Here is a 27,599-nt window from a genome sequence, read left to right as displayed (position 1 = left end):
CCCCAGACGTGATCGACGATGCCCTCCACTGCTCCTCCGCCCTTGAGCCCCGCCCCTCCAACCGCCACCAGGACAGAACCCCACTGGTCCTCACCTACCATCCCGTCAACCTCCATATACAGCGTATCATCCGCCGTCATTTCCGCCACCTCCAAACGGACCCCACCACCAGGGACATATTTCCCCTCCCCTCCCCTATCAGCATTCCGAAAAGACCACTCCCTCCGTGACTCCCTCGTTAGGTCCACACCTCCCACCAACCCAACCTCCACTCCCGGCACCTTCCCCTGCAACCGCAAGAAATGCAAAACTTGCGCCCACACCTCCCCCCTTACTTCCCTCCAAGGCCCCAAGGGATCCTTCCATATCCGCCACAAATTCACCTGCACCTCCACACACATCATTTATTGCATCCGCTGCACCCGATATGGCCTCCTCTATATTGGGGAGACAGGCTTCCTACTTGCGGAACGTTTCAGCGAACACCTCTAGGACACCCGGACTAACCAATCCAATCACCCCGTGGCTCAACTCTTTAACTCCCCCTCCCACTCCACCAAGGACATGCAGGTCCTTGGACTCCTCCATCGCCAGACCATAGCAACACGACGGTTGGAGGAAGAGTGCCTCATCTTCCGCCTTGGAACCCTCCAACCACAAAGGATGAATTCAGATTTCACCAGTTTCCTCATTTCCCCTCCACCCACCTTGTCTCCGTCAAATCCCTTGAACTCAGCACCGCCTTCCTAACCTGCAATCTTCTTCCTGACCTCCCCGCCCCACCCCCACCCCGGCCTATCACCCTCACCTTGACCTCCCTCCATCTATCGCATTTCCAACATGCCACCCCCCCCCCCCCAAGTCCCTCCTCCCTACCTTTTATCTTAGCCTGCTGGACACACTTTCCTCATTCCTGAAGAAGGGCTTATGCCCGAAACGTCAATTCTACTACTCCTTGGATGCTGCCTGACCTGCTGCGCTTTTCCAGCAGCACATTTTCAGCTCTGATCTCCAGCATCTGCAGTCCTCACTTTCTCCTTCAGGACATCATTCAAGGTCCAACCACATTTAATGGCTTTATGACTGATCTCCCTTTCATCGTTCAGTCAGAATTGGGGATAACCATTAATGCTTGCAGTGTTCAGTTCCAACGGCAACTCCTTGGGTAACAGTGTATGCAGCAAAATCTAGACCATATTCAGGCTTGGGCTGATTATTGGTAAGTAACATTTCACTATCCAAGTGCCAGACAGTAACGATTTCCAACAATAGAGAGCCTAGCTGCCTCCTTCCCTTGACACATAACAGGCATCACCTATACCCTAGCAACAGCAATCAATGTTAATCATTAACATAGCTAGATCGACTTCATAAATACTATGGTTGCATGACCAAGACAGATGCTGGGTATTCTGCTGTGAATGATTCATCTCCTTACTCCCCAAAACCTTTTCAGCATCTTTACAAGACACCAGTCTAAAATGTGATAGAATATTGTCCACTTTCCTGAACGTGTGCAGCTCCAAAAACACTACAGAAACTCAAGAACATCGGAGATGAAGCACCCTGTTGACAGATCCCCTATCCAACCCCATAAACATTCACTTCCTCTGCCACTACAACATAATGACAGCAAAGTATTCTATTTGCTTATTGCACTGCAACTGTTCACCAGGGCTTCTTTAAGTACCTTCCAATCCTGTGGTCTCAACCACCGAGGAAAACAAGGACGGAATGCATAGGAACACTGTGAGCTTCAACTTTCCCTTCGTGGCGTACACGATTCTAAAATTGAGAATATCTTGGTACATCTTTGTCACTGGGCTAGAATCCTTGCTCTCCCTTTCTACCAGCATTGTGGAGTTCCTGCAAAACATGACCTGCAGTATGTCAAAAAGGTAGTTTTCTCATGGGCAGTTCTTCAAGGGCTTTAACAGCAATGCTAACATCTCATGAATGAATACAAAAGACAAAGAATTAGACAAAGAGCAAAGTTAATCATACACTTCTAAATAAGTTAATATGCCCAACATTCCAGCAGTTTTATTATTGTACACAAAAGCACACTCAGTAGAAATATGATTTAGAAATTACTGAAGGCTATTCTGAAGGATAAAACTTATTTCAGGATGCAAGGTGTTCAGAGGTCAAGACTAAAAACTTCGCTTGGTACATATTCTAGAGTTAATTCCCGTTCCTGCATTCAGGGGCATTTAGTTTGATTAATGTCTTTCTGTGTTTTAGGACTCTACTTCCTGCAGAGAGTTGGAACAAGCCCAGAAGGCTCTGCCAATTTTACCTTCTCTGGAGAATACTACAACCGCGAGCTGTCTGGTAAGATCCTGAATATTTGGGATGGCATAAGGACAGGAGAAAATATCGATGTGCCTATGGTGCACATAACTATCTTGTCCTGAACACATTCTATAACATTCATGTTTTGAAGGGTTTAAGTTCAGATTTAGTCATATTTTTCTTCCCTTAATGATTTGTTTACATTTTAATAAATTACGAAGGGAAACAGACTGATATTCATAAATGAACTTTAGACACTGCAAATGCCCAAATTCCGTTGCAATGGAATAAATGTTCCATGAGGGAAAGTCTTTCCACTGTAACGCCCATGTATCCACTAGGTTGAAATGCTTGTTTAACAGGATAATGCAGATCTTTGAAATGAAGTTATAGTATCCACTAGATGGGGCTAAAAACTAACTCACAATTAAAGTGGGGGGTAAGTGCCACATCATCTCTTGTGCTTAACCTAACACGTGATGTTAAAATAACAGTAAGCACTGGAAATCTGTAGTAAAGCAGAAAATGCTGGAAGTGCTGTGCACTTCAGTCGGCATCTGAGCCACGTTAATCCTTTGGGAAAGGTTTTATTTCTCAGGAACTACTAGGGAGTAGTTGGTTAGTCACTTTCTAATGCTGACTGACCTGTTGTGAATTTCTAGCTTCATTTACTTTTAGTTTTCACCAGCTGCTTTCCATGGTTGGGGCTCTATCCATTGAATAATCTCCCTGAGGGAATCCTTTGGTGTCTGAGCAATGTAGGCTATAGTGAGATTTGTTTCAGAAATAGGCAAGAAGTCAAGTGACGTGGTGAGTTTCTTGCAAGACAGTGGCATGTTGCCAATTAAAAGGGATTAAAGCTAGTTCAGTATCCTGTAAGCACCCAACCTACCACAATAATATTCAGCTTTCCATTGTATCAAATGCACCAAACAAGCTAGCCATCAAGAGATCTTGACATGGAAGCCAAAGCTGGTACCTAGTGACTTCAACTTGATGCTCGCTCCAAAGGACCTCCATGTCAGACATCAGGCACAAAATGACCAGGGCACACACACACCCCATGTCCACAGACTTTGGTATCCTACATGAGCTGGCCTCACTGAGCCCCTTGACAAAACACCTCTTACAGGATGCTTCTGCACTTGAATGCTGCACTGTGAGCTGCATCAGCAACTACCTTTGTAGTACTGCTGCCATGACACTGTGCACTCAGGTACATTACACCCAGGTTATAGACTGCTCCAGGCTGCATCTCGGGGATCTTCACTCAGTATGAGCAGACCTGAATGCTTTCAGTAATCTTGCCTTGCCTTTGTTCAGTTTGACCCCTCTTCAGAACTACAAGCCTGATATTGTTCTGTACGAGCAAATTATTGCAGATACTGAATCCATACTGAAAACAACAAATACTGGAGACCACAGTGGGTCAGACACCATCCATGAAGAAAGAGCAAGCTACTGTTTCGAATCTAAATGATTTTTCATCAGAGTTGAAATGATGTATGTGGGGGGGGACAGCATTTATGCCATCCTTTGATAGGAGTAATGGGTGTTGGGTGCTGATGAAGAAACGTCGCTGGTAGTTCAGATTAAGTGGTTGGAATGTGAGAATGGGAGAACAATAGTGTGTCTCTTGCCAGGCGTAAAAGGACAGACAGTCCCTACTCGGTTGAGGGGAGGGGAGAGAGACAACAAATGTAACAATCTAAAAGAAAGGGAAGAAACGGGAACTGGTTCACAATTTGAAGGTGTTGAACTCAATATTAAGTCCAGAACGATTTACTGTACCTAGTCTGAAGATGAGTTGTTGCTTGTCCAGTTTGTGCTATGATTCACTGGAACACTGCAGTCTGCCGAGGACTGTCTTGCAATTCAGTACAGGTACAAATCCAGAAATGTTGCCCTGGTTGTCAAGACAAGGGCAATAGCTTTCTCTCAGGGGAACCTGGCACAGCAAGTCAAGGGCTACCTCTGATACCAATCAAGGAGCTTGGTCACAGGCAGACATCTGCTTGTGACAGTCAGGATCCTCTCATAAGAGCGAGGTGAAAGTGAGTACTGTAGATGCTGGAGATTAGAGTCAAGAGTGTGGTGCTGAAAAAGCACAACAGGTCAGGCAGCATTCGAGGAGCAGGTAAATAGACGTTTCAGGCAAAAGCCCTTCATCAGGAAAGGTTTTTGCACGAAACGTCAATTTTCCTGCTCCTCGGTTGCTGCCTGACCTGCTGTGCTTTTCCAGCACCGCACTCATCCTCTCAAAAGAGGTAAGGAACCAAATATTGGGTAGCCCACCAGCCTTCCTGACTCTTTTTGCCCTATTACAAGCGGTTTTCCTCCTGGAATGAGAAGCAGGTGTTAAGGGAGTTAAAAGTCAATGTTATGTTTAGTGCAAGTGGGAAGTGTTCCACGCAAGTGAGTAGGCAGTGCAGAGGTTATTGCAGGGTTAATGCTGTCGAGGTTGGATGGGTGAGAGTGAGAGAGGGAAGGTGCTATAGGCAAAAGCAAGACTGGTAAAGGATGAGTCCAATGGAAGGTGGGTACAGTGGCAGAAAAAAGAGGATCAGATATCAAAGAGAAAGTGATGGCACTTGTGTTGGCAGAGTGGATGAAGTCATTGACCTTCTGCTGACATTCCAGCATTCCTTCAGAAATTTGAGACTGTACTGACCCAGGTGCCAATCCCAGAACAGACTGGCATGATCCATTGTTGTGGCCTCCACTGCTGGTCTTGGGGGAAGAGGATATCCCAGGTTTGCACCATCCCATCCAGCAGGATTTCCAGTTTCTTCTTGTCAGCTAAAGTCCTGGGCAGATGTCAGGAACTATATAGGACTGCTCCAGAATGACAGTGCTTGATCCAGTGTGCAACAGGCTCGAAAGGATAGCATGGGTGCAAAGGATGCTGGTCAACTCCTGGATATCCCAGCAATGGTGGCTTGGACTGATAACAGCATTTGGTAGGGTGGGGTGGGAATTCAACTTGAGGGGCACTATAGGGGCAGGATAGGCAGTTAATTATAGAATCCAAAAAGTGTGGAAATAGGCCATTTGGCCCAACAAGTCCACGCTGACCCTCCAAAGAGTATCCCACCCAGACCCATTCCCCTATCCTATTACTTTTACATTTCCCCTGATTAATGCATCTAACCTACGCCACCCTGAACACCATGGGCAACTTAGCATGGCCAATTCACCCAACCTGCACATCTTTGGATTGTGGAAGGAAACCAGAGCACCCGGAAGAAACCAGTGCAGGCACTGGGAGAATGTGCAAACTCCACACAGACAGTCACCGGAGGCTGGAATGGAACGCAAGTGCCTGGCACAGTAAGGTAACAGTGCTAACCACTGAACCACTGTGGTAAGGTACACCAAAAAATCTTATTGGGCCCACAGTGAGAATCCCTCCAAAAAACTCATCACACCTTTTGCTTAGCCAAAAAAAAATAAGATTCAGCCCCGAGTTTTTTGTTTTGTCATTGTAGAGTACATCACCTCTTGGTATGACGTCTTGCATTATGCTGGAATATTAAACAGCTAACTTGATATTTTCAGAATAGTATCAATATATGCATTGTCTATTTAATTGAATTTTTTTTTATTGAATAGAACTCTGAAGAGTCACATAGTTAATGCTAGAAACATATTAAACCAAGCAAAATTGTCATCAGGTTTCGAAAATGTTATGACCTAGAAATTTGAGAAAGAATTTCTAAAGCACTGTACCTCATTCTAGCTTTGTGGGAGCTTCTACTTTGTTTCATGTCAGTCTCTACACTGTCGAAGCAACAACCCCCCCCACCTCACCCCACTACCCACCCATCCACCCAGGAGCTCATTGGAATCATTTAAATTACAATACCCTGGAACAGGGGACTTGTTACGTTTTGTGCATGTCCTTTTGATTTTCTGGCTGACGTAGCATATTAGCTAACAGACTGCTGGATAGGATTTTCTAACACCAAAGACTTAATGTCTATACACAGACAACAAGGTCTTTCAGTAGTGGCCAAATCTCTGCACAAAGAACAGAGTTGTAGTGTTGCTTGATTTTTTTTTTGTTGAGGAAAGGTTTTCTGTATTGAGAATGTATTATTCCAGGCCATATTGCTATGGTGCTGGACATTTGGGTAGGCACTGTCATAACATTAGTCTTAATCTAAAGATTTTAAATGCAGTTTGCCGTAGAAATGCAGCTGTACTTAGTTTTACTTTTGAAGAATTTCTGTTTAGGGTGAACTGTGTAAATGTGAGTTTGCCTGATGCCTTTTTTTTTCTCTGCCCGTTACATACTTTAACATATTGTATTTAAATCTCAGTTAATGTTATTGATAAGTTTTTACAGGATAGTGACATCTCTCCTTCATGGCACATTTAGGTGCGGAGAGTTTTGGTGCAAATTGGTCAAACTAAGACTCAGCCTTCTGTTGTGTGCAGTTAAACTTGTTTTCTCCAGGTGGGACCAAACTAATGTAGAATTGAATGGTTTGAAAAGTCTTAGTTCTATTTGCCCACACACGCAAACAATACAGCAGTTGGGTACAGGGCAACTAGGTTAAATTTGCAGGTGCTCATTGACTAGATTCACATATGTAAATTGCCTGCTTAAGTGTTGTTGACATCAGTCGAAATCTTGCCCACTTCAATAATTAAGGGGGAGACAATACAAATGCTCTATTTACATGAATCTCAGCTATAAAGTTTAATTTTAACTTTGAAAATTAAAGTATTTGTTACTTTATTTTAAACACCTTTAAAATTCTGGCACTCACTTATTTTTGAATTTAACCATTGCTGTACTAGGAAGTGCATTACAGTATAATTGTACAGAATAGGCCACCAAGCCTGATTGACACTTGAGGTCAGTCTCTCTGAACTGACATTGCCAAAAATCAGAGGTCAGAGTCTGAATTTCAAATGCTGTTTTGAGTGCCTTACTGAAAATTGTGTTTAACTGCATACCAGTGCTGCTTGAACAGTGATTATCTGGCTGTTAAGCATGTGGGACATTTTTTAGGGGGGGATTTTAAAAGTATGCCATAAGTGAAAATTCTTGAAGTAAATCTTAATCTGAGAAAATCTTTCTTTTGAGTCTGTATGCTGCAGACATTTCTGTAGCCTCATCAGACATGTCATAACGAGGCAAAATCGATGCCTATTATGGACTACCTTCCCTTCATACAATATTCAGGAACTGAAACATATGGTAATGAACCACATTCAAACATGGTACGTGAGTTGGGATGATAGTCAGAAGTGAGACTCTGTAAAGCTTTTAACCTGATTCAAAGCTAACAGATCAACTGTTAAAGTATTTGTCAGTATGCATATGTGACGTAAGTGTACTGTTGCTAAGTGAGATAGGTTTTTCATTTTCCAATGTTATCTCTTGCCAGGCTGGGAGCCTTTTGCTGAGCCTTGGACTTCTTTCCTGAGCTGGCAGCAGCAAGCAGCCAGCCGTCTACATCCATCACGCCTCAAATTGGATCTGCAGGCAAAACAACGACTTGACATCAATATCACATCTGTCCTGATGGGTATGGAACTTCTGACAATACTGGGCTAGGAAGGTCCTTGTGCAGGCATTTCATGTTTATTGGTCTTATTTTGAGGATTGTGTATATATTTTAGGATGGCCCCTTTGAAAGTGTTGAAAATTACAGGAGACCTTTTTTCAGCCATAGCTTTGTGATCTATTTGCTATTCCTGCCTACCCAAGACAGATCAAGTCCCACTGCTCCACCTCGATTTAAAATAAAGATATACCAAAAGGATATAATGAATTGACCAGGTACACCAAAGTGGATTGTGAAAGCACATAGAAGATCGTTCATTAAATTGAGTTGCCTTTGGTAGGCAATGTAATACGGTAATAGAGCAGGAAACATTGTTAGAATGTATTCAGTTTGGGATAAATTATGAAGCTAATTGCAAGAGAAAATAGCAGAAGTGGCAGAGAGGTTGTTAACGATGTGAAAGTGGCAATGTCTGGATTTCTTTGCATGCCAATTTGGTATTTTGTAGTATTTTTACACATACTAAGTGAAAGATTTCCTATATATCACTATCCTATGTTCATTCTGTACCTTGCTGTTTCACGGTTTACTTGGAGGTTGTCTTGAACAAGAAGTTTGATGAAGAATCTCTCTACAGATGTTAATTCTCTCGCCGTTTCCAACATTTTCTATTTCTATAACAAGTTTCCAGCACCTGCAATTTCTTTTTTTTTTGTTTTGAAACTGTTAACCTGTTCTTAGAGGAAGAAATTTGCTCTCTGTTCCTTGAATTGACCTTCCTCATGGACCTACTAGTACGAGATAACCACAGTTGAAATAAACTAACTTCATACAGATTGAGTTTCAGATCTGCATTCTCTGATATGTGGGTTTAATTTTACAAAGCATAAAAATATGTGATAAAATGAGTTGGGACATGACATAATTAAATCTGAGCATAAATTCAATTCCTTTCCGCCCTTGTTACTGTTATTCTGTGTGTTGCATTACAGAGCAATATAAAATGACAAAAGCATCCTGGATTGCTGATTACTGTAAGAAGGAAGAAAGGGAGTGTCCCAGAATCTCTCAGTGGAGGACAGGGACGTACCTTGATCCATTAATGCTCGGACAGAGTAAGTACATGCAGGGGATGGGAAATTTAATTCCAGGGTTAGTTACTGAAAAAGAAAATGATTAAAGCTTAAATGATCAAGCTTGTCTAAGTTACCTGCTTCAAGTTGACTGAAAGGCCATCTTTGTGTGATCTCTGGTCTTGACTACATGTTGCATTCCCCTAACAATTGGAGTTGTTATAGGCTGGGGAATTTTAATGCAAAATGTCATAAGGATCTAATTCATGGTGCAGAGTTTGCAGGATGAAAACATGGGTTAGAGAAATTATAGCCAACATGTGGCTTGGTGGTTAGCACTGTTGCTCCACAGTGCCAGGGACCTGGGTTCGATTCCAGCCTCGGCGACTGTCTCTGTGGATTTTGCACATTCGCCCCATGTCTGCATGGGTTTCCTCCGAGTGCTCCAGTTTTCTCCCACAATCCAAAGTTGTGCAGGTTAGGTGAATTGTCCATGCTAAAATTCCCCATAGTGCTCAGTGAGGTTTGGTTAGGTGCATTAATTAGTGGTAAATGTAGAGTAGTAGGGGAATAGGTCTGGGTGGGTGACTCTTTAAAGGGTCAGTGTGGACTTGTAGAACCAAATGGCCTGTTTCCACACTGTAAGGATTCTATGATTCTGTGTTGTACCCCTGTCTCCAACTCATGCCGTCATCATTCCAGGACCATATACAAAATAATTGCCAAAACCATAAGACTAGGTACAGCAAGTGTGGGGAGGATGTTTCCGATGACCAAAGAGTCCATTACTGTGGAATGCTCTGCCAAAGAAAGTAGTTGAGACCAAAACATCGAATGTTTTCGAGAAGGTGTTAGATATTATTCTTAGGGCTAATAGGATGACAAGAAATGGAAAGAAAGTGGGAACAGTTCTAACTTGGATGATCAACCATGATCATATTGAATGGTAGAGCAGAATAAAGGGTCAAATGGCCTACTCCTAATTTTCTATACTTAAATGTTTATAGAATTCTAAAGAGTTTTAAATATATTAGTAATATGCAGTTGAAAATCTGGAAGCATATTTTCTGTAAATACTAATAACAGAAAATATGAGATCAAATAAACAAAATTTAGGAAGAAATCTAGGTATATTTTTATGGGATGTAGTTCTGTCATGGGAAATTAGTGTAAATACAGTTGCAGCCTTTCACCACCTGTTTGCTATTTATAAATCCCAAGGTTTGTTGACTAAAAAAAAGACAATTCACAGTGATAAACGTTTTGAGTTTATGATGATGCTGTTGGGTTAATTGAACCTTGAGAAACAACTGTCTCGCAAGCAATGATGAAGGACGTTATGCGGTCTCATTACCAGAGGCTTGTTGGAAATAAAGTAGAAGCTGTTCCTTAACCTGCCTCCTGAAAAAAAAGTCTCTAACTTTATCTTGTAAATCCAGAAAATATCAGCTTTGTAGTTTACTACTAACAGTACCTACTGATTGTTTTGGTTCAGATGAGTTGAAGAAATTTGACAATAAGTTGTTAAAATGCACTTTTTGGTCAGTTGGTGAAAATATGAAGTTGGTGTTGTAGTGGAGAATATCTAACAACAATTTTAGAAGAGCATTTCTTCAAAGCGATCGTCTTTTTATAGAAGAAATGTCTGCTTTATCCTTATTTTCTTTACATTTTAATGACTTGTATATTGCCAGCCTGCAAAGTGGGTTCACAGGTTCCCAGAATGGCCATCGGGCTGCTTTGAAGTGATGATGCCCAATCTGGGAGCTCTCAGGAGGTCAGACCCTAAAATTCAGACCCTAAATTTACTACTTTTAGGGATTAGGATAAGACTTATTTCCTTGCATAGAAAGGAAAGTATATATACTTAAGATTTTCCATTTTAATTATAACTTGAGTGATTTTGAACATTCCAGTTTTAGTTTAATATTGAAGTTAAATGAAAAAAAATGGTTAATGTGGAGCAGTTGAACAGTTCAAACATAGTTTGTAATATGGCTATGACCTCTGTAAATTCAATATTAATTACAATTTGGTTCATGCTTTGATAACTACTGCTTTTATTCAAGTGTTTATAAAACTATTGAAACCACTGTTTAATTCAAACTATTGCTGTTTATTTATTGTAAATTTTGAAATTATCTTCATCCATCCTTCACTCTTTTTTATTTCATTAATTATACTCTTAAACCATTTGTTCAGCCAGTCAACCTTAAACAACATTGATTTTTAACTTTGCTTTGTCCTTGATGTTCGTTCGCATTAATGGTATTGCTTAGTCAATCTAAACTAGACCTTGTAGCTTTAGTTGCTGTATGTTAGATTAGTGTATTGCAGATATACCTGTATCATAATCAATCAATTGTCAATCTCTAGATCCTTGGCTTTACACTTCTGTGGAGGCTGACAACAGGTTCAGCTTTTTTAAAAAGAAAACTGCATTTTTCAACAAATGTTTGTTAGGTGTCACTGGCAAGACAGCATTTGGTGATTATCTTGACTGACCTTGAAGTAATTAGGGGTCAACCGTGTAATAGGGGTCCACAGTCAAGGGCAGGCCTGAATGGATGACTGAAATCTGGATTTTAACACGCTGGAGTTGGGGTCAGGTCACTTTAAAATTTTGAAAATGTGAAGCAAGACCACAGCCTATCATTTGATGAAGGCAAGGCAAGAAGCAGCTTGACTATTGTAATACAGCTAGTTGCATCTGATGTAACCTGCTTTACATGGTCATCTGACAGGTTTCTCAGGCCTTGAGAAATTTGCAGCCAAATGGTGTGTGCGCCTTGACACCGGTCCTTGTCATCAACAGGAATCAGAACCAACTGGCCATGCAACCTGCTCCAGAGTTCTCCCCGCTTGACTGTACATACATGATTGATTATAACATTCCAATGGGTCAACTCTGTAAGGGGAGTTTCAGAAACTTCTCCCAGTGCTCTCATCATTCTCCCTTTCTTAACCAATGTCACCAAAGAAGGGCTGACTAGCCTTTCATATCATTGTTATATATTGAATGACTCTTACATTTGCTGAGCCAGCAACTGTTGGTAGACTTTCAACAATTCACTCTGTGTGAAGTTCTTTCGTACACCTTCTCAGAGAGCCGAAAAGGAAACAATAAATACAAGTTTTTCTTGCTTCCTAGTTATTGGACATCCTCTTATCAGCAATAGCTGGTTTATGCACATGTGGCACTGGCTTAAAGAGTTATTCTTTACAGTTGCTGTGGTGTCTAGTCTGATGGAGGGTGCCACACTTGTCAGGTAGTAAAGCAACTTTTCTCTGTGTTAAGACCATTCTGTTGTATCAGACACTACATCATTGGAATTTGAAAAGTAACGATACTTATGAAAAATGTAGCTTCTGAGAGTTTGGAGGTAATAGATGCAATACTTAAATTGTCTCCAATAGTTGTTATCTTTACCTGTTTCTTTCAGTCCCATTTGCATTCGAGAGTCAGGCTTCCCATCTAGATGCCTTTTAAATGTTGCAATTGTACCAGCCTCCACCACTTCCTCTGGATGAGCTCCCAGAGGAAGTAGTGGAAGCTGGTGCAATTGCAACATTTAAAAGGCATCTGGCTGGGTATATGAATAGGAAGGGTTTGGAGGGATATGGGCCAGATACTGGCAGGTTGAACTAGATTGGGTTGGGATAATTGGTTGGCATGGATGAGTTGGACCGAAGGGTCTGTTTCTGTGCTGTACATCTCTATAACACGATGACTATGACTCTGTTGAAAGTAATCAGCTGAGAGAAGGTTTGTAATCATACACACGAATGTGAGCGACTCGATGTAGTTCCTCTGGATGACTCTTTAAAGCTTTACAAAACCATTCCCTGGTAGGGGTCAGTGGAGACTGGGAATATGATTTTAGTTGTTCTAATGGTATAGCTTTTTTTTAAATTCACTCGTGGGACATTGGCATCACTGGTTGGCCCTAGTTGCCTTTGAGAAGGTGGTGTTGAGTTGCCTTTTGAATTGCTGTAGTCCACGTGCAGAACATTGTGGGGTGACCTACAATGCCTTTAAGAAGGTAATTCCAGGATTTTGACCCCATACCAAAAGTCATTCTGTTGTCACAGTTTTGAACTTCATTTTATTCTCTCTCAAATTCAGCATTGAGAGTAAGTAGTTCTATGACTTCCATGGCCCAAATACTTAATCTCTGAGATGTAATTGCTTGGCTTGCACAGAAACACATGTACATCACTCATTTGAGATAGCACATGCCCTACTCATCCGCCTGGAAGAAACACCATGCTGTGGTATCTTGTACAACAGTCTAGAAATCTAGCTTATTAAAATTATCAACTAAATGATAAGCAATCAGCATAACAAAGCACTGAATCTGTTAGGAAACAACTATTTCCAAACTCCTGGGGATTTCTCCAGTCATGCAGTGGGCATGACTGGGCATCTCCAATGTAATGTATAAATTAGTTTGTTTGAGCATTTCTATCTCAATCTTCCTCAAAGAGCTACCGACTGAGCAAGGAACAGGGCAAAAGTTGATGCAAGCTATGACAGGATTTATCTGCAGTCCTATTTAAATTTCAAAGTGAGTAGAGCTAAAACATAAAAATGACATCAAATGAAATTGTCAGGGAAAATCTCTGCTTTGCTATAATGGACTAAAACCTCCAGTTCAGAGTTGTCCCTTTTGGGTTTTATTTTACCTTTTTCTGATGTACCCAAATAGCTGGAAGGGTGGGTGCAGCTTTCTGTCTACCCATGAGGTTCCCATCTGATACATCTTCTCAAATGTTATTTATGGCACCAGAGTGGAAAATGACTGCATAATTCACTTGATTTACAAAGTTGTTAACTATCATTGAGAGTAGTATAGATTCAGCAATGGACAAAACCATGATGTGTCCAGTCAGGAGTAAGCAAATTGGAATCACTACTAAAGTATCATGAATAAGTATGACAAATATCAGATTTGAATGATCACATCTCCCTGAACATTACATACATCATCATTGTTTATTTCTTTGCTTCATTTGGTCTAAACCAGGTTCTTTTCTGTTTACCACATTGCCTGGATGAGTTAAACTTTTTCATTCTAACTAGACTTCTTTTCTCTCTGTCAGGCAACCCTCTTGCCTATCTTAGAACTAGAAGCACTGCCAGTCTGACAAACCTAGAGCGGCAGATATTTGCCAGAGGTACTGTACCAGGGAATGGGAAGAAGTGAAGAAAATATCCAGTCTTTTATCAGATAAGTTATAGTGTGATGTACCAACGAAAACAAATCAGGTGATACCTTTTAATGTTTTATTATGCGTAGTTTCAGCTAAATACTGATGAGACTGCAGCATAGAGTTCCCCTTTGTTTTCTGATCTGCGTTATAGCATTTTTTGCTTTTGCTCTCAGCATCTATTTTATTATCCTTCTCTACAGGTCTGTTTTTTCATTGCTTCATTTGGCAGTGAAGAAGAGATTGTACTAGCTGAAGACCATTTCTACTGCCACTCTGTGACCACACTTTTTACTTTATATTAGTTTTATATCCAGTCTTAATTGGTGAATCAAAGAAAATCATCAAAACTGGGATTGCAATTTGTGCCAATTAAGGGGTTAATTTTGCACCTCTGTCACCCAAGCCAACTTGGCCAGTAAGAATGGTGTGTGTGTGTGAGGTTATAATTTAAAACTTCTACTTCCTTGTCCCAAATCAGGCCATTGACAAGGCTCCAACGAAAACCAGTTGTGGCCCTAGTTAACATTCAAATGTCATCAATGATATACTGTCAGTTGTCGAGCAACTGATTCGAGGATGGAGCACCAACTGGGCAAGTTAAATGTCAGAGGTCTGATCTTTTTAGAACTCTTTGTATACCCCTCGAGAATCAGGATGGCTCTGCCTATGCTCCCTTTGGGGCCTTTGCAGCCACAACATCCTGCATCATGTCCATTTGGTTCCACCACATCTAGAAATTACAATATTTTGCATAGCTCTTTTTCTACTGTCTGTATGGGATCACTGTCGTGGGTTCCCAGCTGCAGCTGCCTGCTGATAAATTTCAACTCCTACTTGCTAATCAGACAGTAGGTGTGAGTAACTCAGCAAAGAGTTAGTTGAATTGAGCCCCTGCATTAAAATTGTCAGGGGTTCCATGTCCGTGGCTTGCTGCATTCACCACCTGCTATTGAGCCCATCCACTCATTAATGTTGAGACCAATGCATTTGCTTTCCTATTAAGTATCTATGTCAACTGAACCACTATTCTAATTGGCAATCCCGTATTACCATTTTCACACTCTTGTTTGATATCGAATGTAATTTCCAGACATTGCCATAGTTCTGATAACCTCAAAGATTAACATTAAATCCCAGCACTATACTGTGAAAGTGTGTGAGAACAATAGGTTAAGCGTGCTGAAGCAGATATTTGATCAAGTTACTGTAGCATATGCTTCACAGATTTGGCAGTGGGGCAGGCTCTATTCGCATTTAATTATTACAATAGTATCACCAGGTCTTTGATGTACAGTGACCCTGGGAGAGAGTTAAATGTTTTCGTATTAAATGGGATTTGATCTTATGCGTGATACTTTGAATATTGGTGAATGTAATAATGATTTGATATGGAGAAAAAATTGGATTGTTAGTATTGTTAATGCACCTTTATCTATTGCAATAATGTTCCCAGTAATTTTTAATTGAGTGAAAAGTTTTGAAAGTCACCTCATTTTTCCTGAGCCTGTTACATTTTCCATATACCAATCCAAATCTTTCTCAACTATTTAAAAATTCTGGAGGTTACTAAAATTCAGTTGGTGTAAAGTGTCAGAAAAAGTGTTATGTGATGCTGCCTTAATATCACAGGATAGGTTTGAGGTTGTAGTAATTAACTGAAATAAGAGCAGTTCGGCTTCTGCGTATTTTCAATCAAGTAACAGAAGGTTCAAGCATGTAAAAAAATGCAAAAACAGAAATTGCTAGAGAAACCGAGAAGGTCTGGCAGCATCTGTGGGATGAAGCAGTGTTAACGTTTCAAATCCGGTGACTCTTCATCAGAACTGTAAAAAGATGCATATGTTCAGTTTCCCTCCTTTACTTTCTGAGCATCTGCATGTTAAGGTGCTACAATGAGCACTCATTGTAATTTGAGAATCATTACAGTAAAGAATAGCAGGTTCATGTATCTGAAAAATCTGCAACTCCTTGTGGTAATTTGCACACTTCCAATTCCTCTCAGACACAAGATTTTCACTTTAGCAGCTTTAATTTCTGTGGAGAAGACCAGGCTTGTTGGACAGATAGTTATTTCAAGAACATTTTTTATCAGTCTGTAAAATGAATATTTTGTTTCTGTGTTTACTGTTCTTTCTTGTATGATGTTATTCTTTCTCTCTTATATTGTGCTTCTTAAGGACCAAACCATTTCTTAGGTAATTATTCAATTATACTGATGAAAAAGTTGATCAATTTTCACTTTAATGATCCTGGTGCAGGCCAATCGGGACTGGAGGTCAACACACTTAAATTGTAGCCCTGCTGATTTTCTAGCAATTAAAACAGATCGCCAGAAAGTTGGAAAGGCCACAAATTAGGTACATTTGTCTCAACAGCCCATATATGGAAAGAGTCTGTGTTGAGCATACTAACTCATGAGATTTACACCCTGTGTCCAATGTTAAGATGAAGTAGTATGTTATGTTATGTTCTGATGCTTTCAATGTATAATCTAGCCTTGTATTTTTTTCTGTTGTTGCAAAAATCTGAATTATGAATCTTTACAAGTTGAAGAAATCAGATAATGTATTTGACAAGGGTTTTGTGATTTTCAGTGCTCATAGTTAACAATGTCACCGCTCGTTACTTGATTTTTTTGTTTGGCCGTAGTACATGACAATCTGCTAACTGTTGTGTGTCAGCATGAGTGCTCATGCAAGAGGTGCTAAATCTGTTGGGAGAGCTGATTCTTAGTATTAAAATATCTGGAAAGGAATTTTCAGGAGTTCACTTAAGTTAGTGACAGCAGGCTTATCAACAAACTGTAATAGAAACTGAACTATGCTCACTCTGCATTTATATACAAAAACACAGAACACATAGTTTGTATAAAGCCCATTTGTGAAACTTTAAGCATGTCTTTAGAGTGCAAGAGTTACAGATTAGTATCAGAATTCTTTCACCGATCACCAGAGTACTGCTGAATATTGGATCTGGGAAACTAGTATTTAATTATACTATTAGAAGCTATCAAAATAACTTGTATTTTACAAATTGAGTTTTATTTCTACTGATAATACAACTGTTTAAATATGCCTTGGCTCTGGAATTGTTTGGGATATTAACAGCCCTGGATCTTTGCATTGACTCTTAGATCACCCCAATTCCTACACTGCTGCCTTTACTTTTCTGTGACAAATCCTTGTGACTGGATCTCAACATCTTTTAAAATAATATCTTGTTGTTTATAGTTTCTTTGCTAAAGCCAAGTTGCACTTAACCAGACCTGATACTGATACTTAATCAAAACTGATGTTAGTTACAGTTTGGAACACACTCGTTATTAGCTTGGACAAATTATTGTCACAAAGCAGCTGTAAACTGGAGACATTTTCATAACGGACTAAAATTTAATGTGTATTTGCCACCTAATTTGCAAAGAGTTGGAAATATGAGACAAATCAGGAAGTTAGTTGCTACATTTAGTTTTTAAAGCCTAGGTCAGAGGATCTTGACATTCGTAAATCCAAGAATATTTTTTTCTTTCGGAGATGGAGGCATCGCTAGAAAGATTGAAAGAGTTCCACAGCACTGAGTGAGAGAGTAATATGTGTACAATACTGTACAATAAATCTTACATTCCACAGAGTGAGGAGAAATAATGTGTACTTGCAACTTGGAAGGAATAAGTGAGAAAATTTGGGGATACAGTAGCCCCTCTTGAAATGGATGAGCTAAATAATTGGTCCTGTGTAGAGCTCGATGCTGGAAATCTTGCAGGGGGTGCGGGAAACAAACATATTGGAAAAACTTAACAAGTCTAGCAACATCTATGGAAGGAGAAACCGGGTTAATGTTTCAAGTCTGACGTTTGAAAGGTTAGAGCCCTGAAATTTTAAATCTGTTTGTCTCTTTAAAGGTATTGAAAGACTCATTGTCTGAGTATTTCAACATTTTCTGTCTTCACTCCTGAGATTTATTGATTGTTCTTCTCAAATGAGGAGCTTTCAGGAGCTCAACCAAGCATGTGAAAAAAATTTATCAAAAATTCAAGTTGCTTCCCAGAACACACAAGTTTCCTGCACAAGAGTCTTTTATCCAAATTGCTGGTCCATTTTCTGGAAGCAAGTTAATGTTAGACTAAACACAGTCTTTGTGAGAGCTCTATTTTTTAATGCAGTATACATGTCTGTTTGAGGTAAATGATATTAACTCCATACCCAAAAGGTGCACAATTGTCCAAATGTCATCCATCTTAATTCTATTGAAAAAGGTTTCACTAGTTTAATTTTGAAGAAATGTTAAATTATAGCTCTGAAATCCCATTGAGCAGACCTAGCGAGTTTAAGATAATTGCAGGTGCTGCCTTAATCCATTGAATTAGTTATTAGCCCACTAATTTTAAATTGCTTTGTAATCTAGTTAAAATATTCTACAAAATATGTATTGCCAAGTGTTTTCAGCATGTGAAAGATATCAATCAGCATAACTTTCAGCTTTTTGTTTAGTCAGAAGTTTCAAATAGGAAATTTCAGAATCCAGCTGGAAATTGGCCATTGGCTGCCATTCTAACACATTTGTTTTTACTTGTAGCAGAAGGAAAGATTCCAAAAAGACGGCAGCCATTTGTGCCATATGCCCTCAGGAACCACACTGGTTGCACCATGTGGTTTGCCACGCTCACTACTACTCCAACTAGGTATGAAATCTATATTGTGTAACAATTCATGAACTTCTTTTACTGCAATTGTTAAGGTGTAGATGTTCCACTGCATATGTTTGATCAGGTTTTAAGTGTAAACCACAAGGCTATAGTTTTGGTCTTGACATTTGTAAATCCAAGAATATTTTATTCTTTTAGGGATGGAGGCATTGCTGGTAAGTCCAGCACTTGTTGGCCTTCCCTAATTACCCTGAAGAAGGTGGTGATGAGCTGTCTTCTTGAAGCACTGCAGTGCATGTAGTGTAAATATAGTCACGAGCTTTCAGAAGTTTGGCCCATTGTCATTGAATGAACAGCAATATAGTTCCAAATCAAGATAGTGTGAGACTTAGAGGAGAACTTGATGGTGGTGATATTCCCATGCATCAGCTCCCTGGTATTTTGGGTGGCAGTAGTTGTAAGTTTGGGAGATACTGTCTTATCTAAATGCCTTTCTGTAAGATCTTTAATAATAGCTTCTCACAGTTTTCTTTTGACAGATGTTAATGCATCTAAAACCTCACTAACTACATCTTTTAAAACCGTAGGATGAGATTCCTCAGGGTCATGGCTCTTATCAGACCATGGGTCCAACAATTTATTATTCCCTTGAGCATTATAATTTTCCTGAGTTCTTCTCACCCTTATATTTCCTAACTTTTGACTGCTTCTGGGACATTACTTGTATCCTGTACAGTGAAAATATGCAAAATACCTGTTCAGTCTATCTGATATTTCCTTATTTCACATTCCATTTTTCAAGATCACTTTCTTATATGATTAATCCTCACTTTGTTAAATTTTCTTTCTTAAAATGGAACTCTTACATACTTTCATATTTCTGGCTAGCTTTTTCTCGTACTCTAATGTTTTCATCCATATTGATTTTTCAGTCATTCTTTGCTGCTATAAATGTTCTGTCCAATTCTGAGCCGCCTCCTGACTTTGCACAATTACGTACATTTTTCTTTAAGTTTGATGCTTTCTTTTAACATTTCTAATTCAGCAAGGATGGCGAATGGATCCTTAGATATTTTTCTCTTTCCATCTATTATGTTGATTCTGAAATACTCCTTAAATGTTTGCTACTGCATCTCTGATTACATATCTTTTAATCTATTTTTTCAATTAATTTTAATCGAGAGTCAGATTAGTTGCATTGTATCCTAGAATATCTTCTCGTAGAAATCTAGAGGATTTGCCCTCAAAATAATTAATATTAATACCGACTACCATCTCTTTAGGTGATCGTTTCCCCATGATGCCCCATTATATGTTAGTTTTGATGTAGAGACTGCAAATAAATACTCAAGCCTCATAAATGAAGTGGCAGCAGAAAAGGCTAATGCCTCATTGTTTGCTGTGTTTGACATAGTGACTTAAGACCTAACCAAACCACATTCACTAAATTATTCAGCAAGCAGATGGTGCCCCGATTTCCTCCCAAATAGCGTTCCTTCAGTTTTTCAGGCTGCGGAATTTAAAGTTCTCAGAAGCCAAGAAACACATTACCATTTGATTTGAACTGATGGAGCGTACAGGTTGGGTGTGAGTGATTGTGTTATAATATACTGACAGTGATATATGCATTGCGGCTGTTTTCCATTGTAGAGTGGCACTTTCTCACAGTGAGAGTCCTGGTTTTGTACATGAAGAATCTGTTGTAGAACCTGATGACACACACAACGTAAGCCAATGGCGCGAGGTACTCCCAGGAGAAGAAGTGCCTTTTGAATTTGAAGCCAGGGAAAAGCTGAGACACAGGTGAGTGAAAGAAAACAGCATAGTACTCATTTGACAGACTTTTTATATCTCTGTACTAATCAGTAATCACATATTCGTATGTATTTAGTCATGGTGGCATGTTTATATAAAATCTTTGTGTTATCATAACTTCCTTATGTAAGACACAGTGGCTGCACATTCTTAATTATGTACTGGCAGGCACACTCATGAATTGAAGATTCACCAGCTTTTGGTCCGAGTGAATGGCTGGGAACAAGTCAGTCCAGTGTCTGTGGACAAAGTTGGCATCTTCTTCCGATGTGCAGCACCTGATCGAAATAATCAGTCCTCCATGGTGTGTATCATGTACTGTGAACATGTCATTTGTCAAAGCATATATAATTGAGACTGTATACTTTGGAGCAGGAGCTTGATTATCTCAAATATTGATGCAGCAGTAGCTTCAGACAACAGTTATACAAACAACCATTTGCTTTTAAATTTTTGAGAGGAAATGTCGCACACAAAATATCAAAAAACCTGAAATGCTGTGGTTGTAAAATATGCAGGTTTAGTGGGTGCTGAGGCACAGTGACAGGAAGGTCCTTCAGTTAACAAGGAAGATTTATTAACTTGGTAGATACTAAACAAGTATCTATTAGAACTCAAAGGTACAGTTAACATCATTCTATTTTGCCTGCGCATTGAATAAGGGCATATTTGGTTTGAGCTGTGATGGTCAGTTAGTGTCTCCTTTCCTTGCATAAAGTGATATCCACTGAGGATATGGACTGAAGGAAATTGTACCAATTTTATTCATCTGAACTTACCCAACGCTTAATTGATTGAATGAGAACAACTACCCATTGATCTCGAGAAGTTCATGTAATTTTAATTCTGATCCTGTCAGTTTTCTGCTAATCAGGTTAAAACTGACGTTGCAATTTTGGTTACAAAGTTGTATGTGCTACAATTTGCATAAAATCTTGCACGTTCGCTTTTTATTATTCCAGGCATTGATGAAAAACCAGTTAATAGTTGCATCTATAACGCAAATCTATCTTCTCTATACTGCAGGTTGGGAGTCCCATTAGCAAGACCAATATAATACATCCACATGTCTATGTAAGCATTGTTCTGTAACTGTGCATCCATTATCAGATTGTACTGTATCTTTCATGTAAAGTTAGCTATTTCAAATTATTTAATGATTCAACTTTTAGTGCTAAATTCCCATTTTGTTGTTCTATTTTGTGAGATGTTTCAAATTATTGGGATTTTTTAGTATAAGAACAACTCCGTTATCAACCATGGGTTGTATATGACTTTAATGATCTAGTTTATGATTTTATATTTTGACAGTCATATTTAATTATAATGCTCATTTATCTGATTTTTATCTCCCCAGTTTTACCCTGTTTTACTTTAGTAGTAGTATCATTTGAGTTGGAAGTTTGTGTTCAAGCCCTAGTACTTGAAACTTAAGCAAACCTAAGATTCGAGCGCATTTCTGAAGAGCGACACCTGTGAGAGATGTCAGTTATGGATGAAGCATTAACTTTGAACTACTTTCTACTTGTTTTGTGCAAATTTCTGCTGCACCAACCAACGAAAAGCAGGATGTCATTTTTTTTTTTGTTCCTTGGCTCATAATCCTTTCTCAACCAACATCACCAAAAACAACTAATCTGGGCACTCATCACGTTTTCCACTTCAGAGATTTGGCTGTGTTTAAATTGCCTGCTGTATTTGTCAATTTTAAGAACAATGCAGTCATTTGTATCCTGTTAATTGCAGCTTCTTCAGTACATGCATCTGGTTAAGATATGAGTCTAGTGTTATCAAATTTAATAATCTCAGTATTTAGTTTCTACCTTATAAATAGACTGACTGTGTGGAGTTTGCACGTTCTCCCCGTGTCTGCGTGGGTTTTCTCCGGGTGCTCCGGTTTCCTCCCACAGTCCAAAGATGTGCAGGTCAGGTGAATTGGCCATGCTAAATTGCCCGTAGTGTTAAGTAAGGGGTAAATGTAGGGGTATGGGTGGGTTGCGCTTCGGCGGGTCGGTGTGGACTTGTTGGGCCGAAGGGCCTGTTTCCACACTGTAATGTAATCTAAAAAAAAAATCTTCAAACTATTAATGTAGGTTGCAAGCCAATATTTTAGCTCAACATAACAAATCACTGTTGTGCTCTAATATGATTGATTTACTAAATCAATGCCTAGTTTTCACCTAATAAGTGAGTCTTTTGGAAATTCTGCCCTGTATATCATGCAAAATTGATGTTAATACAGGTAATAATATGTTCATGCACTCTTGAGATTTGAGTTTCTAGAGTTTCTCTAAATGCACATTAGACTGGGATGCTAGTTTTAGAGACTGAAATCTGTTAGTTGTGTTCTACATGTTTGGAAATATTATAGATCAGATGTAGATTTGTGTTGTATTTGATAGATTGCAACATTGTATTGAAAAGACAGTACCTAACATTGTTCGCCCTTCTGTAGTTCTCAGCACTGCCTCCTGTACGGGTTGTGTTTTCTGTGACTCTGGAGGGGAGTGCAAGAAAAGTGATAACTGTCCGCTCGGCGCTGATTGTGAAAAACAAACTGGAAGTACCTATGGAACTGAGACTGGATAGTCCATCTGCTCCAGATAGTAAGTCACTTATCAATGTAGCAATCTGTTCCTTGACAGGAAGGCAATTCTACAAAGCAAGGATCATCTGACTTTCTGAGCCCATTCTATCTGTTACAGTGTAGGCACACATGCTGTCCACACAGCACAGTAGTGATTAGTATCATGTTTTAGATATTGTTATGCACGGTTTAAAAGCAACCAGCTTTTTTGTTTTACATGTCCTTTCTTAAACTGCTATTATATATTGCATAAGATACCTGCATCTTTATAAATCCCATTGGTAGTGATTGTGAGTGTTTGCGATTTTACATTTTTGAAGGAAAAAAGCTTTTTATTAATTGATTATCAAGTATTTCAGTGACTTAGCACCGCAATAATTGTTTCTCAGCACTGGTCTACCATATCTGAGTGTCTCATTCTCAGTTCGGGGTGTTGTCAGTTAACTCAGTTGGCTGGATGTCTGGTCAAAAATCTGTCCAATTCAGCCTTGAACAAATTCAGAGGCCCAGTCTGCTTTACTTCCTCAGAATAGAATTCCACACATTAACAAACCTTTGAGAGGAAAGAAAACTCATCCTCTGTGTATCCAACCCATCCGGACTCCTCAGATCTTCAATGTTTCAATAAAATTGCAATAAATTCTTCTAAATTCCAATGGGTATATGTCCAACCTGTTTACCATTTCTTCATAAATGAAGGCCTTAATACCAAGAATGACTCGAGTGAACCTTCTCTGAATGCTTTTAAAGTAATTGCATGTTTTTCAAACAAGGAGACCAAAACTGTAGATGTGGATGTGGTTTCACCAATATCTTGTGCAGCTGCTATAAAACATCCCTACTTTTATTTTCCATTCTCCTTGCCAGAAATAATAACATTCTCATTTGCCTTCCTAATCATTTGCAGTACACACGTAATAATTTCTGCAGTTTAGGTACTTAAACTCCCAGAACCATGTATTGCTCTCATCATTTAAGTGTACAGTTTTCCTATTCGTGCTGCCAAAATGAACATTTTCACATGTTATACTCCATTTGCCAAATTTTTTATTTCTCTTAATCTGTGTGCATTCCTTTGCAGACTCCACCTTATGTTGACAACTTACTTTCCTACCAATTTTGGTGACAGGCATTCATCCCCTTACACATATCATTGAGATGAATTGCAAATAGTTGAGGACATGACAAATTCCTATGGCATTCCACCTGTGACAGATTTCCAACCTGGGAATAAAAATCATTTAATTTATTTCTCTGCTTTCTGTTAGCTAACTAATCCTTTATCCATGCCAGCATGTTACTTTCTTTACCACGTGCTGTAATATGGTACAGCAATCTTTGATATGGCACTTATCAAATGTCTTTTTGCAATCCAAGTACATCACCTATACTGGTTCCACTTTATATCCAATGTATGTTATATAGTTAGAAAACTGCAGTAGATTAGTTAAGCATGATTTCTCTTTCACAAAACCATGTGTTGGCTGTGCTAGCAAATTGCAATTTTCTGGGTATTCTAACACCTTTGCCTACATTTTCTGCTAAATAGCCTCCAATTCCCTGCTTTCTGCCTCCTTCCTTTCTTGAAAACATTTGCTGCTTTCCAATCTTTTTGATAGATTATAACAAATGTTTCTACTATCCATGTCATCACTTAAATCTCCTTGAATTCAAGCCATCTGGTCTTCAGATGTTGTCACTTTTAGGTTCATTAAGTACCTTTTCCCTCATGGTGGTGGTTGCTTTAGGTTCATCCCTTACTATCATCATCAACAAAGCTCAGAATATCAAGTTATGTGACCAGATCAGTCAGTAGTTCTTGGAAATTTTCAAGTCTTGCATAATGTGTCTAGCACTGATCGCCAAAACATAAACTTCACATTTAAGCTCCACACATATTGCTTAATAGAGCTAAAAGGTTGATTCTTGAGTCAAAAGCTTCAAATTTACTCAAGACTGGAAACACCCAAAGTGTTCCAATCTGGAACGATGGTGTTTCAGAGATAATTGTGCATCTAGATAAAGAGAGATGAGAATGGGGATAAAGAAATGCACATTATTAGTAATGTAGAGTAAAAGCAAATGTATTCAAACCACTAAATGACAAATTTTGGATTAGTGTTCAGATAATTCTCTTGGCACACACTAATCAGCATTGGAGTAAACTTCAACTTCAAACAGTTGAGTAAAGAAAGTTTTTGGAATTATCTAAGAAACAATTGGATGCCTCAGTGGTGGGAGATGTGACTTTAGAACATGGATTCAGAGCAAATGACTGGACTTCCTCAATCATGACCAAATGTGTGCAGAACAGAAAAATGAAATATCTTTCTGTTCTGCCTCTTCTCTCAGCTTGGATATCCTCAGGGCCGTCATAGTGATGGACTCAGGCTTATTTGACACTGTTACTTTCTCAGGCAAAGCTTTCAAAGAATTTTTAACGTTCTAAAATTTACACAAACTTAATTATGATTTCAGAGCCTGTGGTGTTGCCAGCAGTGTTGCCAGGTGACTCATTAGCAATCCCTCTACACCTAACATCTTGGCGTCTTCAAGCAAGACCAAAGGGTCTTGGTCTTTTCTTCTGTAAAACACCTATTCATTGGACCAGTGTGGGAAAAGTAGGAGAGGTGAACAGCAGCAAGCGTGAATGTCATTCATCAGACTGTGATGACAACTGCTCCTACAGGTACACAGTCCTTTCTGATATTCCTCTTTTTGTAAATTCCCAAGACATTGCAGGTGTGGGTTCATGATGAGCAATGTCCTCAAAATGTTTCTGACCAATCTTCATGAAACAATACTTAGTCGCTTTGTAGGAAAATTCCAGTTTTGAAGAAAGGCTTTGTTTGAAATATTTGACCTTCTGATCTTGCCACAGAAGCTAATCTTTTGTTTCTAGTCATACAGTTTAAATTATTAAAATTTAAGTGTTGGACAACAAAGGGACATCCAGTTGTCATAGAGGGTGCACCTCTAATCTCTCTGCCAAGAGCTTTCATTTCAAATTAGGAACTATTCTTGTAAACGATTCTTGAACAAGGCACAATCAGAATGAGGCAGGGTGGGACAGAAGAATGCAATCGTTGCTCAGTTACTTTCAAAACTGAGTTTAGATCCAACCTGAGTGATAAGTTAAAATAGTCAGTCTCTGTGCTAGTTCCAAGTGAAATTAAATTTTGCTATTCTCAATCCAATTCAAAGTTGGGCAAAATCCTCCTGAGTCATACCCTTATAGTGAATTGTCGTCGACCTTTCACCAAAATAGAATGGGGAATACCAAATGAAACAGAAAGGAACAATGAAAGTTGAGTCAAATCACACTGTTAGGTTGAGTAGAGGAAATTTTGCTCTAAATGTGATCTGGTCTATACCTGACCTGAATTCTTGCCAGGGCAATGTAGAGAGAGCTTTACTCCGCAGCCAGCTCTTGCTTAAAGTTTTCTCCTGGAAATGTTTCAATTATTTTAAAGCATATTTTCTGTACAAATATTGGAGCAAAGTTGGGATTGTGAAAGCTCAGCAAAGGACCCTTTTATTGCCAATATAATCTTAAAATATTAGATTATTTGAAGAAATAACTGATGTCTATATCACTTATGTTTTCACGTGTATTGGAAAAGGTAATAACATTTGTCAAATGAAAGAAAAGCATAGAATCATAAAATAGGTTTGATTGAAGGCAATGCTTCAAATCTGTTTGATCTCATTCTTACAGAAAACTAAACTTACAGATTTCACATTATAGGAACCAGCTGTTTCTTAACTGAATAATGTCCAGGTCTCCTCTACTTTTCCTGGCAATGCATTCCAGATGTTTAGCACTTTTTGTATAAAGAACTGTTCCCTGATACCTGCCTTAATTTTACCTTTCACAAGCATGAACCAGTCCCATTCTGTCCTGTTGCTTTGATGTACCAGACTTTGTTTTAGGTTTGCTTTACCTGTTATTTATTAAACTGCTGTAAAATTCCTTGTACCTTCTCATTTTGAAACTAAAGAGTTTTTGAAAATAAAGACTTACCGCATCAGTGCTAAAAGTTTTAGCGTGCAACACCAGCAATTAGTTTTCTTGGATTTGTCTTCACTGCCCTCAAGGCCTGGATGGCTCCCTTGAGCTGTGGCTACCAGAAGTGAATACAGAGGTCTTGAATATGACCTGACCAGTACACTGAACAGCCTCAGCCCAGCTTCAGATTTCCACAGAACTACTGGGGATATCGACTCAGTCTCAGGAAACTTTGACATCAAACCTTTTTATGCTTGCAGAAAGCTGGAAATGTTGCAGTAGTCTTCAGTTTCGGAAAAAATTAGTAAAAACTAAGTCATGAAATCTTCTGGGGATGAGTAGAAAAAAGTGACACCAAATGTCACCAAAGCTTATCATGCATACTTAAGTGTTTAGGGCACAAATATTCCTCTCTCACTAACTTTTATTAACAGAATGCCAATGT

At 39.2% G+C, this 27,599-nt stretch overlaps 1 protein-coding gene across 10 annotated transcripts in view; it reads left to right on the top strand.

Annotated features, from left to right (window-relative positions):
* Window positions 1-27,599, top strand: part of vps13d (vacuolar protein sorting 13 homolog D) — a 314,700-nt gene that overhangs the window by 144,413 nt on the left and 142,688 nt on the right. For 4 of the 10 annotated variants that reach the window (XM_043675642.2, XM_087980550.1, XM_043675640.2 and 1 more), the window contains 11 exons: window positions 2,245-2,334; window positions 7,695-7,835; window positions 8,807-8,929; window positions 13,991-14,065; window positions 16,279-16,296; window positions 18,674-18,779; window positions 20,394-20,546; window positions 20,727-20,862; window positions 21,585-21,632; window positions 23,014-23,164; window positions 25,624-25,834. In XM_043675642.2, the coding sequence (XP_043531577.2) occupies window positions 2,245-2,334; window positions 7,695-7,835; window positions 8,807-8,929; window positions 13,991-14,065; window positions 16,279-16,296; window positions 18,674-18,779; window positions 20,394-20,546; window positions 20,727-20,862; window positions 21,585-21,632; window positions 23,014-23,164; window positions 25,624-25,834 (1,252 nt within the window). The remainder of the gene's footprint in view (window positions 1-2,244; window positions 2,335-7,694; window positions 7,836-8,806; window positions 8,930-13,990; window positions 14,066-16,278; window positions 16,297-18,673; window positions 18,780-20,393; window positions 20,547-20,726; window positions 20,863-21,584; window positions 21,633-23,013; window positions 23,165-25,623; window positions 25,835-27,599) is intronic. The other 6 variants (XM_087980553.1, XM_043675644.2, XM_087980552.1 and 3 more) reach the window with 3 other exon arrangements.

This window comes from Chiloscyllium plagiosum, unplaced genomic scaffold (assembly GCF_037043375.1).
Source record: "Chiloscyllium plagiosum isolate Xiang-an unplaced genomic scaffold, Cpla_swu_hap1 HiC_scaffold_37, whole genome shotgun sequence".
Taxonomy (NCBI): domain Eukaryota; kingdom Metazoa; phylum Chordata; class Chondrichthyes; order Orectolobiformes; family Hemiscylliidae; genus Chiloscyllium; species Chiloscyllium plagiosum.
Note: the sequence above shows the minus strand (reverse complement) of the source record. Positions and strands in the feature narration are given on the sequence as shown.